Raw genomic sequence first — 13,475 nt, 5'->3', positions numbered from 1 at the left:
GCAAAAGGTCGAGTATGACCAGCTGCTCCACATTGATGACAGAGATGCTACTTCTTTTGTTTAGGCTTTTGAAAGATAACCTTCTTAGCCTTAGGATTTTTAGCTTCTTTCTTATCCTGCTTTGGGGGTGCTCCTAAGATGGATTTACCCTTGTCTATGTTCTCACTAGCTAAATCAGTTTTAACATTAGTGTTCTCAATTTCAACATTATTACTAGGAGGAACAAAAACAATAGTACTAGTAGAAGCAATATTAGAAGTAGAGAATGAAGGAAAAATTCTGGTTTTGTATCTCATACAAAACATATAGCGGAAGCAACAAACAATGATCTATTTCATTCATGATTGATAACGTGCACTTTGTAAATTTTAGAATTTAAGAACAAGATAGCGTACCTTGGTGTGGAGAAATTCAAAACAAAGATTAGAAGCACTTGGGAACACTTTTAATCTTCACTCCAATTCCACTTTACGCCCAAGATGTGTGGTCTCTCAATCAGTTTTCTTAAAGGGAGAATGAAAGTGTGTCTCACACTCTCTCGCACACCGTTTTTTATTTCTCTTTTTTCACTCATAAAAATTCTGTATGTTTCTCCCTTTATAACTAACTGATTATCTAATTGGACTGACCTATTGGACCTTTCCAATTGGGCTTTAGTGTGTGGCTTGGAATGGGACCAAAAATGGACTAATAAGACACTAGCTCCAATGCGCCTTGGGCTTTTCTGTCAACTTTTGACAAGTCCAAAGTTACCATTAATTATATTTAATACCACTATATAAATATAATTGCACTCTAGGTCTTATTAATAAATTATATCCCAAGACTTTATTATACACGTAACCCCTTCATAAAATATTCGTAGTAACACAAAGTCATAAATGTAGACTGCTACTTTGTAAATTACTACATCTTATCCTTGAGTACCCGGTTTAATCCTTTAAAGTTATTCATTATATATTTATGAAATCCAATTTCATAAATATATACTTTAGTAAGAGGCCTAACTCTCTGAATAACTGAACCCATTAAACTTATCTCAAGGGAATATTTTATATCTCCATCAAGAGACTATGAATTCCATCTTGAGAATATATGTTCCATCAACACTAAAAGTGGCTGCCCAACATACTGAGGTTTTGATTGTCATTTTAGATCTCACTCCTGATATATCAAAACAACCTACACCTCATGATTAGGTCTATTATTCTCTCAGGATTAAGAGTTCATGCAAATAGAAGTCGTGAGATTTATTATTCATTTGACAGTCATTAGGAGAATAATAAATCTCACAGCGGTCCTGTTCAATATGTTTTAACTTTTAAAACATATCAACATATCAACTAGAAGTCTCCACTTCCATGATCAAGACAAATCATCTTAGTTGACACGTTATAGTTTTCGCAGATGAAATGCCCAATTTCATCATCGACTACAAATTATAAATTCTGAGTTTACAAAGAATTTGTGATTTACATCTTCTGTGACTTTTCACATAAATCACATACAATGCATCTCATGGACTATATGATAATGTCTCATATTCATGTTACCATTATTTTAGATAATAATAAAATAACTTCATCAATCACAATATTAAGTCATATATCATGTCATACATAATGTCATACATAATATCATACAATAGGATTTAAGGGCGCAAATCCTAACAGAGAAATCATACCCTAAACCGGTTCGATCAGAAGTAGATTTCTGAAGACTGAGATTCTTATCCAACTTAGCGCTTGAAGTCCTTTCTAGTTGAGCTCTAACTTGGAACAATTCTGCCTTAAGCTTCTTGGTCTTCTCAGTCAGGAAGTTGTTCTCAAACCTCAGTACTCCAATAGTCTGATTGGCTTCATCAAACTTTGTGGAAAGCTCTTCACGCTCAAGTTCCACATCACTTAGCTTCTTAGTGGTCAACCTATGCAATTTCTCATGCTTTTCTGAGACCTTGTACAACTTTGCATAGACTTGAGCAACTGTCAACTCGCCATTTTCCCTTTTGATAAAGAGAGTTTGATCAGCTTTTCCTCTTGTGAACTCATGTGACACCAAGTATTGTGTGAGTCGATCATACCAAGCTCTAGGGGCTTGCTTTAAACCATAAAGTGCCTTCTTGAGGTACAACACATGATTCGGAAAGTGTGGATCAATGAATCATTTTGGTTGAGCCACATAGACATCTTCTTTAAGGAGTCCATTCAAGAAATCAGTCTTTAAGTCCATTTGAGAAAGCTTAAACTTTAAGTGACATGCTAGGGCTAGAAGAGTTCTGATGGACTCCATATGGGCAACTGGGGCAAATGTTTCATCATATTCAACTCCTTCCATTTGCGAGTATCCTTGAACTACAAGACGAGCCTTGTTGTGGATTACATTACCCTCCTCATTAGTCTTATTGTGGAATATCCACTTTGTACCGATGTGCTCACCCTCCAGTCTAGGTACTAGAGTCCAGACATCATTCCTCTGAAACTGAAGCAGTTTATCATGTATTGCTTCATCCCAGCTTTCATCCTGGAGTGCTTCCTCAACCTTAGTAGGTTCAACCTGTGACAAATAGCAAGAATAAGACACAAAGTTAGCAACACATTTATCAACTGTGCGTTTCCTTAGTGTAAGTTCATTCATATTTCCCACAATAGTTTCAAGAGGATGATTCAGCTGAATTCTGGAGGAAGGTCCTTTCTCTTTACGAGATTCAGAATCAGGGGAGGTAGATCATTCTGCTGAACCTTCTGCAACACTTGGAGTACTGGGAGTTCTTGGAAAGGCAGGCTTTTGATCAATAGGTTCTTGAATGCCATTCGGCTTGGGAGGAATAGTTTCTTTGGGGATTTCCTCACTAACACTCTCAGAATAGGACTCAAAAGCTTCATCGATCACAACATTTATAGTTTACATCACCTTTTTGGTTCTCTTGTTGTATACTCGATAAGCCTTACTTGTGGAGGAGTACCCCAAAAATATTCCTTCATCACTTCGGGAGTCAAACTTTCCCATATTCTCTCTGTCTTTGAGAATGAAACAAGTACTCCCAAAGATTCTGAAATACTTGACATTTGACTTCCTTCCCTTCCATAGCTCATAGGGAGTCTTTTTAGTATCGGGTCTGAAATATACCCTGTTAACCATGTGACATGCAGCGTTGACGGCTTCTCCCCACAAGTTTCTAGCCACACCCTTGTTGTGCAACATAGACCTAGCCATTTCCTGAATAACCCCGTTCTTCCTTTCTACTACACTGTTCTGTTAAGGAGTAATAGAAGCAGAGAATTCTTGAGATATACCCAATCTAGTACAGAAGGATTCCATGTATGAGTTTTCGAATTCTTTGCCATGATCACTTCGAATTTGATCAACCTTGAAACTCTTCTCATTTTGCAATCTTGTGCATAGGGCTTTAATGTGCTTAGGAGCCTCTGACTTGGATCTTAGAAGAATGACCCAAGAGTACCTAGTGAAGTCGTCTACTATAACCATGATATATCTCTTTCCTCTAAAAGACTCGGTTTGAGTTGGACCCATAAGATCCACATGTAGTAGTTCCAAAGGTCTAGATGTTGCAGATGTCTGAGTGCTTGGATGTTTAGCTTTTGTCTGTTTCCCAAGCTGGCACGGTTCGCACACAACATTGTCCACTCTATTGAGTTTTGGCACACCTAGCACTGGTTCATGCTTAGATACAATTGAGAGATGTTTGTAACTTGGATGTCCCATCCTTTGGTGCCATAGATCTTCATTTGGTATATGAATACTATTGCACACAATATTGGCATCAAGTACCAAACCATAACAATTGTCTAAAGTGTGAACACCACTTATGAGTTTCTTTCCAGACTCATCCAGAACAAGACACTTTCCTTTAGAAAACAGCACCATAAAGTCTTGATTACATATTTGACTTATGCTCAATAGCTTCACTCTCAGACCTTATACATATAGCACATTTGCATTATCTGGCAGTCCAAGTAAAGAAATAACTCCCTTCCCTTTAATCTGTGATTTGCTCCCATCATCAAAAGTGACATTACCACCTTTCTTAGACTCGAAGATCTTAAAGAGAGAGCGATCTCCAGTCATGTGTCGTGAGCATTCACTATCAAGGTACCACAAGCATGTATCCATTACCTTGAATGCAGACTTCATCATAAAGCACACTTCATGCTTTGATGACAGATCTGTGGGAATGGTATTTTCTTTTATCCGCCATTTACAACCAAGACTTTTAACTTTCAACCTTCTCAGATGAACTTTTTTGCACATTCTCATTTTGAGGCAGACTAGTTTCTTCTTTGTCATGTTAAAATCTTTTTCCAGCATCATCGTGATGGCTTTCAAATAACTTTTAGACTTGTATTTTCTGAAACACTCAATTAGATGGAGATTAGAAAAACAAAATGTATTTGAAACTATAGATCTTTTCTTGCCAATGGCAGCCATGACAATTGGGGTCAATGGATCTTCACAGCAAAGATTAAACCCTAATCAGAGTATGCCTGCTTTGATACCACTTGATAGGTCAAAACGTATTGACCCCTTATGATAAATTAATTGATTAATTAGCTCAGTTTATTAATTAATCAAATTAACACGCAAACATGTGGTAGCACAAATAAATCACCAATAAACTAAAGTGTAGCGAAAAATAAATTGACACGGTGATTTGTTAACGAATGGGGAAAACCAACACGGCAAAAACCCCACCGGGTGATTTTAAGGTTACCACTCCTGAGAATCCACTATTATCAAAACAAGCGGTTACAAGCAAAGGAATCTCAATACCTTATACCAACCTACAGTTGAACCCTTACCCCAATACTCAATTGGACTTTCTGTAGTGACAATCTTTCCTTGTATTGCACGGCTCCTAGTACGTGACTAACCAATTGCGCGGATCCTAGTACGCGACTTCAATCACCAATTAGAGAAAGATTGTTGGCTGCAAAGTTCTTCAGTTCATCACACGATGAAGATCGAGAAGCTCCTTAGTTAAAAAACCCTATGGTCTACAAACATAGCAACTTCTTCACAAGAAAGATGAACTAGGGCAAACTAGGTCTCCAGTTACAATTTGCTCTTGTGCAATTGTGCTCTTGGTTGTGTGTAACCTGATATGGCCCTTAAAATAATCCTCATATATGTTTAGGGTTGTGAGAAAAGAAAGCCCAAATATACAATCACGGATTGGATGAAAAACATATTTGAAAATCTGAGTTTCATAAACCTCGACAGATACCCTATTTGTTGAGAAGTTGTTGAGCCACGGGTTAGAACAGCTCTTCAAGTGTCGATAGATGCTAGCTGTCGAGATTTAATGAACAACACTTTTCACACTTGAATCTTAGACAGACTTGCATGGCTTCAATACTTGGACTCGAAACAAGGTTCCTTAAAGCATTAAAGACATCCTAGATCTACCCAATTACAAGTAAAGTACGTTTTGTCAAAGGATTAGCCAATTACATAAAATGTTGACATATGTTCCTAACATCAAATCACATAGGTCCTAACACTAGGGTTTAGCAATCCTTTATAAGCAACCTATTGTACTCCTTGAGGAAGTAATTGATATTTTGATGAATGAAAAAATGACCGTTTGGTCTTTCTTTGTTTTGGTGCTGACTCTAGGTCTACCCTAGGTGCTGACTCCTAGTGGTTTCCTCGCTTGGTGCTGACTCTAAACAAGGCCTAGATGCTAACTCCTAGCAAGGCCTAGATGCTGACTCCTAGGTCATATCTCTTTATTTTATTGTTGTTTCAATTTTGTTTTGGTTGTCCTACGTCAGACATAAATGCTAGTAAGAGGGAAGAGAGAGAAGAAAGTAGAGAAAAATAAATGTTTTTTCATTTTTTATCCTTTAGCAAGGAACAATGCAACTGATGTGTTGGTTTTTTGTGTGTCTTTAGCTATATATTTACTAAAATATTAAAATAGCTATACTAATGCATATGCTCTCTCACACTACCAGAAAAAAACTTCACACTTCAAAAAAATGCTCACATTAGTAATCTTACTCTTTGCCCATTTGTTGCTAAAAAAAAAAATTTATTTCCCATTTATCTGTCCCAATCATTGACCTTTTTTTTTTTTTTTCAAATTACTTTTTTTTTTCTTTTCAAATTAGTCACTTTTTCACCTAATTTTTCGTGTAGGTTCTGACCTAAAGATACAAAATAATTTTCCATTTTGGGGGTATATTTTCATAAATGAAAACAATTAAGGAACTCTACCAAAATTGTACTACCTCCGTCTCACTTTGTTTGTCCTGTTTGAAAAGTCAAACTCTCTAAGGGAACATCATTTATTGTCTTGTCTACCTTATAAAAATGTATAAGTTTCCAAAACCACCCTTAAATAAATTTATCAAAAAATAATTTTGAAAATAAAATAGAGGTATAATAGGAATATTAGTAAATTAATGACTTTTATTTTTAGAAATAAGACAATATTATGGGACATCCTAAAATGGAATAGAGGACAAACAAACTGGGACAGAGGGAGTATCTGTTTTAAACAAAATCAATATAATCACAAAGAAAATAATTTAATAGAAGCGGTGATAAGTGTACTCTAGTTAGTTTTGGCCCTTTTGGAAGATCAATAATCCTTTTTTTTTTTTAATCTCCAAATGGGAATGTGTTTTTCTTGTGCTTCATATTTAGTGTATATTATTATACTTTTCAAAATGCATAAATTTGCAACAAATTTAGTTCATGCCTAAGACTCTTAGAACTCAACTGACACTTCCTAATAGTTTCAACAAAGACATTTGGGTTCAAATCCCCACTCTATCAACTGTCATAATATCCAAAAAAAAAAAAAAAATGAAATATAAATTCAGTCCATGGAAAAGAGAAACCACCCATATGGATGGACCAAATTTATTATGCATCCTTCGAAACAAGCAATTAGAAGATATTTATTTTAAGAGTACATAAATGTATATTTATTCGTACATTCTCATTTATATCCCATTTCAAAGTGAAATGTTTCTTAAATAATAATAATCAAAGCAAAATATAGAGTGTCCATTTAAAAATAATAATTCAACATGGAAAAAAAATCTAGAATCTAGATTTTGCCAATTCATTAACTCTAGTTTAGTTTACCACAATTAAATTTTAAATGAGTTGGCAAAATGTAAACCATAGATTTATTTCATTTTGAATCATATCCTTTAAATGGGCACTATCTCTTGAATTGGGGATCCCCATCCCTATCCCTTTTGAGATATGAATAAACCAAGCCACTAATTACCACACAAAGCGCATCACTGAAGGTGTTGAGATATCCACTGGACACATTTCTTAATTTGGATTGGAAGAGTTCAAATACCACAATAGGCTTTGATTGACAGTTCTCCACCATGACCAACATTTGCTTTGAGATATTCAAAAATATTTAGTGGTTTATATCGTAAAGGATGTTCTTCATCAACTAATTCTTCCGGCACATTTATTGTCTTGTCGTAAAATGTAAACAACCCAAATGAGTATCTTGTTCTTGTCTCGTTTTCACTGATATGAACTTGATGGATGCAAGATGGTATTCTGTCATTGCTCCATACCTTGGTCAAGCAAAACATGCATCACTCCAAATTATAATTGATACAATTTTTTCTATAAAAAAGAAAAAAAAGAAGAAAACAATTTTGGAACGCATGATTCAACTTATTTAAATGGTTACAATATTAGGAGGCACAATTGACTACTATTTATTACTAATTCTAGAAAGACGAATATTTGATCATATCCTTATAGCAAAAACAACAAAGAACTAAATTCAAATTGCTGTAATGGTTTCCAAGTCTCGTATGATTCATGAGGTTTTGGTTTAAGTATTGTAATAAAAACTTTTGGGCCACCCTAAGGAAATCCTTCTTATAATTTTTCGACACATAAACTAGCTATTTTGAATCTTTTTTCTTTCACATTGAAGTATAAATAGTCCTTTTAATGGCTAATATTTTTATTAAAAAGATACTAGTTCATTTCGCAGTTAATATTTTATTTTTAAGAAAATAATTCTCTAGATTCATAATGACTGTTAACAGTACACATTATACTAGAATATTTTAGATTTAGTTATAATTTCCATGGTTACCAATGTTATATCAAGTGATTTCATATCATTAAATATTCTATGATACTGTTTAAGAAGAAAAAATGAGTCGTACTAGAATAATATAGTTTTTTTTTTGTTTGCATAAATTATATAAATTGATGTGTCACCCATTACAGAAAAAAATTTGAATGTTTATCTATAAGTTGTTAAAGTGATACTGATCAAATTAATTATCACATAAATTTGAAATATTTTTGCAGTAACTTTAGTATTTTCTTTAAGAAAAAAGAATAAAGTTGGTATGAGTTTTGTAAGATCAATCTTTTGCTGTTGACATGTAAAAGTAGTAAGTCACCTGAAGTGCATCAGCTGCCAAGAATATAAAGGATGAAGGCGAGTAATCAAAACCAAGCCATTGGTCGTCCTTTGTTTTTATCTCGAGACCCTTTACATGATTTTGATGAAGTATGGTGGTGAAGGTCTTGTCTGTGTGTCTATCAAGGGCATTGCAGGTGCTGACAGTATTTTGAGCTTCTTTATATTTTATAAAGCCGAGTGTGCGAGTGACTGATTCCGTGAGAGAGTCATAGTACTTCTCCACGCCATAGTTTTCAAACACCATTCTCATCACCATTTGATCTAATTCCTCCATCAACTTCACATATGAATCAGCACTTTCACTAATGAAAAGGAGGAAATAGTAAAAAAAAAAAAAAAACAAGAAGAAAAAAATGTGTTACATTTAGAACATTGATCCTCCTACACTTGTTAGTATACATCATTCATTTCCAGTGGTGGAGTCATGATGGGGCCGAAGGGGACTCTAGCCCCCCAAATTTTTTTGAAAAAAGTTGAAATTTATGGACTTTTATATAAGCTATCCCAATTTTTTAGAAAGAAATTCAAGTAGATATTCTTTTGGCCCCCCTCCTCATCCGGTTAGTTTTATTTTCTTTTTTGAGTTAAAATTCTATTAATGATTAGTGATAGATTTTAAATATCAATAACTTAAATTAACTGGATATTCATTAACTTATGATAAACATAGTTTTTAACACTTATCTAAAGAAAAGAAAAAAATTTCAAAATTTTGCTCATTCCTCATTTAAAAGAAAGGATTAAAAAAAAAAAAAAAAAAACCATTCATTTTAGCTTACTTTGGCGTTGATGGCAGAGATGGCTGTGTTTGACTATATTGTAGAGCCTTTAAGTCCTTCCTTCAATTCCAAGAAGGGTACTGTCCACGTGTATGGTTGAAAACCGTACTCTTAGCAATGCTAATTAATATTAGTAACTTCATTTCTCTGTCTTTCTCTCCCCCTAAGTCTTTACTAATTTTCTTTTAGGTAAGTACATTTTTCTCCATTCACAGGCACGGATTGTTATTCTTATATTCCCTCTTTGTTTTATAAAAAATAGATATTTTATATAGCATTAGTAAGGGTTGCATATGCAAGGCACGTGCTCCTCCTTAAATGAAAATATTTTAGATATAATTTTTTTTGAAGTAGTACCATTAACATATAGCTGTCTATTTGGTATGATAATTCTTAGAACGTATTTACTAAAGACAGTATCTACTCACAAAAAAATTCTACTAAGAATGATAACAAATGTTGTCATCTTTCAACAATAAACAACTAAGTTTTAATAAAATATTGTCACAATATTTAAATTTTCGTAATAAATGATGACATATACTACAATTGAAACTCTTCATCAAATTAAATATCTACAACCATTTGAAATGAATATTTTGTTATTCATACTTCATTCTTTATCATTTTATTTTATGAGCCTAACTACGATGCTTAGCTTACTTAATTTTTAATGAACACTTTTTTAATAAATAAAAGAAATTAAAAAAATAACAAAATAACAAAAGACATATGTCATTGAAGTTTCTATTAGATAAAATTATAAATTTTATAATTTATAACAAATAAAATACCATAGACCACTATTTTTACTTTTTAAGTATGACTAACACATAAAACTCAAAATACAGAAAGAAAAGTTTTGGGACACTAAACTTTAGTGCAGCATTTTAGATATTGAACAATGAAATGTTCTAGGAATCATAAGATTTTGTTAGGATTTAACTAAGAGAGTAACAGCAAGGACTCTATGCTTGTGTACAAAATATAAAGGAGGAGATTTTTCAACTTTAAAGTTGGAGGATGAAACTACTCCAAGCATAAAGGGGAAAGTACTTTTTGCTATAATTTTTTTTTGTTGGTAAAACTATGTTTTTCACTTTAAACAATATGTTAAAAAAACCCAAGAAAACTGTTTGTAAAACTATAAATTTTGGCTCAACAAGTTGGCTAAACAAAGAAACAAAGTCACAATAAATGTCAAGATATTTTCTCAATATCTTTATTTTAGCTATGGTGGGCCCTGGTATGATATTTTATAGTTTTATTTTAGAGTAGTGCTACATCCACAACATTCTCACAACAAATCCTAGATGGTAAATTGTTATTGATTTTTAATTGGGACAACCACTTTAAACTATGCATAAAAAAAAAACCAACAGAAGAAAATTGTGCGTGAAACAGTGAATTTTTGCTCAACAAATTTGACTAAACCAAAAAAGAAGTCTAGAAACACAACAAAATACCACAATATTTTCACAATACTTTTATTTTTAGCCGTGGTAAATTTCGGTTTGACATATTATTATTTATTTTATAGAAATGCTATCTTCATAATATTTTCATAACAAATTCTAAATGGCAAGTTGTTACTAATTTTAAAATGAACCCACGACTAATATTACTTTTTTATCCATCAATAGTATAGCTTACCACCTTTGATTTGTTGTGAAATTAATGTGAAAATGTTGTGGACTTGGCAATTTTTTATTTGATTTATAAGAAATTGAGATCTCAACAATTATGAAAATATTGTGATAACAACAAGTGTTACAACATTTTCATAAAAAATTTATTTTCAGTTGTGGTTGATCACATTCTCATATATTATTATTTAATTTCAACCAATAAAAAATTAATTGTGTATTGTGAAATTTTTTGTGTCAATATAACAATATATATGCTAGCTCACATAAATATTTAAAGAAAAGAGCACAAACTGATGACTGGAGAAAAAAAAAAAAAAAAAAAAAAAAGAAAGAAAGAAAGGGCTAATGAAGTGATGAATAATACATATTGAATAAATCAAAAAGTACTGGAGCTACTACAGTAGCTTTTATACATTCACACAACAAGTATTACAACATTTTCATAAAATATTTATTTTCAGTTGTGGTTGGTCACAGTCTCATATTTTATTATTTTATTTTGACTTATAAGAAATTGACATCTTAATAATTGTGAAAATATTGTGAAATTTTTTATGTCGTATAACAATACCTTTATTTTTAGTTGTAGTTAGTTCTAGTATGATATTTTATTTTGACCTATAAGGAATTAACATTTCAACAATTATGAAAATATTGTGATAATTTATTTTGTTAACTAACAATAATATAAAAAAAAAAGAAAAAAAGAGAGTTAACTGGGCAATATTACCGAAAAAAAAAAGAAGGTTGGTGAACAGTGCAAATTGAACAAACCAAAAAAAAAAATGTAGCTACTATCATAACTTTACGGCATATGTTCATACTTTTGTTATGAAAATGTTTTGAAAAATGTTGTAGAGGTAGCATTTATTTTTTCACAATACCTTTTTTTTTAGTTGTGGTTGGTTCTAGAATGATATTTTATTTTGACCTGTAAAGAATTAGCACCTCAACAATTGTGAAAATATTATGACAATTTATTGTGTTAACTAACAGCTCTATAAAAAAATAAAAAAAGGAGTGGACTGGACGATATTACCCAAAAAAAAAGGGGTTGTGAAACAGTGCAAAGGATTGAATAAACCAAATGACTGTAGTCTTCACTATAGCTTTAGCACATTGGCGCTTTTTATATATAGATATAATATAATCAACTAGTATTAGTTTGATAAAAATATATAATGTATTATATAAATAAATAAAATAATCGAAGACTTGATTGGTTTATTTGATTATATTTTATATCATTAAATGACTACTATTTGTCTATTTTTTAGCAGTATTTAACCAATTAGTAAATTTTTATTTTAATTATAATACTTAATAGATTGTAATTTAATTTGATAATCTAGATTTATTAAACTATTGAGCTATAAAGCATTTAACTATTGAAAATTTCAAAAGTATATGTTTACAGTAGTACTATAATTACCTCTTTTTTGATTTGGCCCCCAAATATAAATTCCTGATTTTGTCATGGCTCATTTCATATTTTAAATTAATATTGTGTGTACATAACAAGAGTATCAATAATGTATCGGAAGCCATTTTGATTAAGTCGTAGAAACAAAATATTTTGATACAGTTCAATACCAGTATACACCATTCGAACTTATCGCTATTATGTATAGGTAAATTATTGGTCCAATTAATCAAATCTTATATTTAAACCTATATTGAGCTTGTGTGTTTGTATTGTATCTTATCTTGGATACCAAGAGTTTTTGTTTCGCCTGTATCCAAGAGTTTTTGGCATGAGACAATATTTTCTGATGTATTTATAAGTTTAAAAACACACACACATATATAAATATAGTTATTCTGATTCTTGCATTATAAATATTTGAGAAAAGTAGATAATAGGATTGGATTATTACCGGAAGTGAACATTTCCGTTGGGCCAGAAGATATTGGTCAACTTTTGAGTTTCTCCTGGGGAGTTTCCATTATCAATCGCCAAGCGTTCGTAAAAAGCTTTAGAAAAATAGCCATGGCCAGGCCATTCGGAAGTTAATTTCTTTTTGGTTTCTGTGGGGAAATCAAACAACTCTCTTATTGCGCCAAAGGTTGTGCTGTGAAGCTTTAATGGGACTTTATTGCCAAGTTCTGCTACAAAGCAACCGTACTCTTCAAATGCATGGCAAACATCTCTGCGCATTAAGGACCATGAACTTGAACCAGGCTTCAGGTCCTCGTTTGAGAAATCAACAACTGGAATCTTTGCTTGTGTTTGGATGGCCATTCTTTCTTCTTCCGTTCACCTTATAATTAAGAAGTTTGAGAGCTGTGTAGGAGCAAAGCTGCGTGGGATGTTATTTATAGATGTCGGTCAACGGCGTAGTATATAGAGGGCGAAATTGGTACTTACACATAATTAGAAGAGTTTATAGTAAACCGTGAATTAAGAGCATTCTCATTAAAAATTGTAAATGCTAAATTTTAACATCAAGTTTATAAAAAGTATACTCCATCAAGAATTGTAAATCTTATTAATTTTGCAATCTAGCTATAGTGGGCTGCTATCTCTAGCAGCCCACTGTATAGCAGTCCACTATAGCAAGATTGTAAAAAAAAAAAAAGTGATTTGTTTAATGGTAG

General features: G+C 32.3%; 2 protein-coding genes across 2 annotated transcripts; both read right to left on the bottom strand.

The window, feature by feature from the left end:
* Positions 1–2,160: 2,160 nt before the first annotated feature.
* On the bottom strand, positions 2,161–3,213 carry LOC142632473 (putative mitochondrial protein AtMg00820). The gene is made up of 2 exons (XM_075806867.1): positions 2,911–3,213; positions 2,161–2,553 (listed from the first exon to the last, which is right to left on the bottom strand). The coding sequence occupies exons 1-2, from the start codon at positions 3,211–3,213 to the stop codon at positions 2,161–2,163; spliced, it is 696 nt and encodes a 231-aa protein (XP_075662982.1).
* A 4,121-nt stretch (positions 3,214–7,334) lies between these two features.
* On the bottom strand, positions 7,335–13,119 carry LOC142631076 (putative 2-oxoglutarate-dependent dioxygenase AOP1). The gene is made up of 3 exons (XM_075805148.1): positions 12,755–13,119; positions 8,427–8,751; positions 7,335–7,574 (listed from the first exon to the last, which is right to left on the bottom strand). The coding sequence occupies exons 1-3, from the start codon at positions 13,117–13,119 to the stop codon at positions 7,335–7,337; spliced, it is 930 nt and encodes a 309-aa protein (XP_075661263.1).
* Positions 13,120–13,475: the final 356 nt, after the last annotated feature.

Source organism: Castanea sativa, chromosome 4, assembly GCF_040712315.1.
Source record: "Castanea sativa cultivar Marrone di Chiusa Pesio chromosome 4, ASM4071231v1".
NCBI classification, from domain to species: domain Eukaryota; kingdom Viridiplantae; phylum Streptophyta; class Magnoliopsida; order Fagales; family Fagaceae; genus Castanea; species Castanea sativa.
This window is presented reverse-complemented; position numbering and strand designations above follow the sequence as displayed.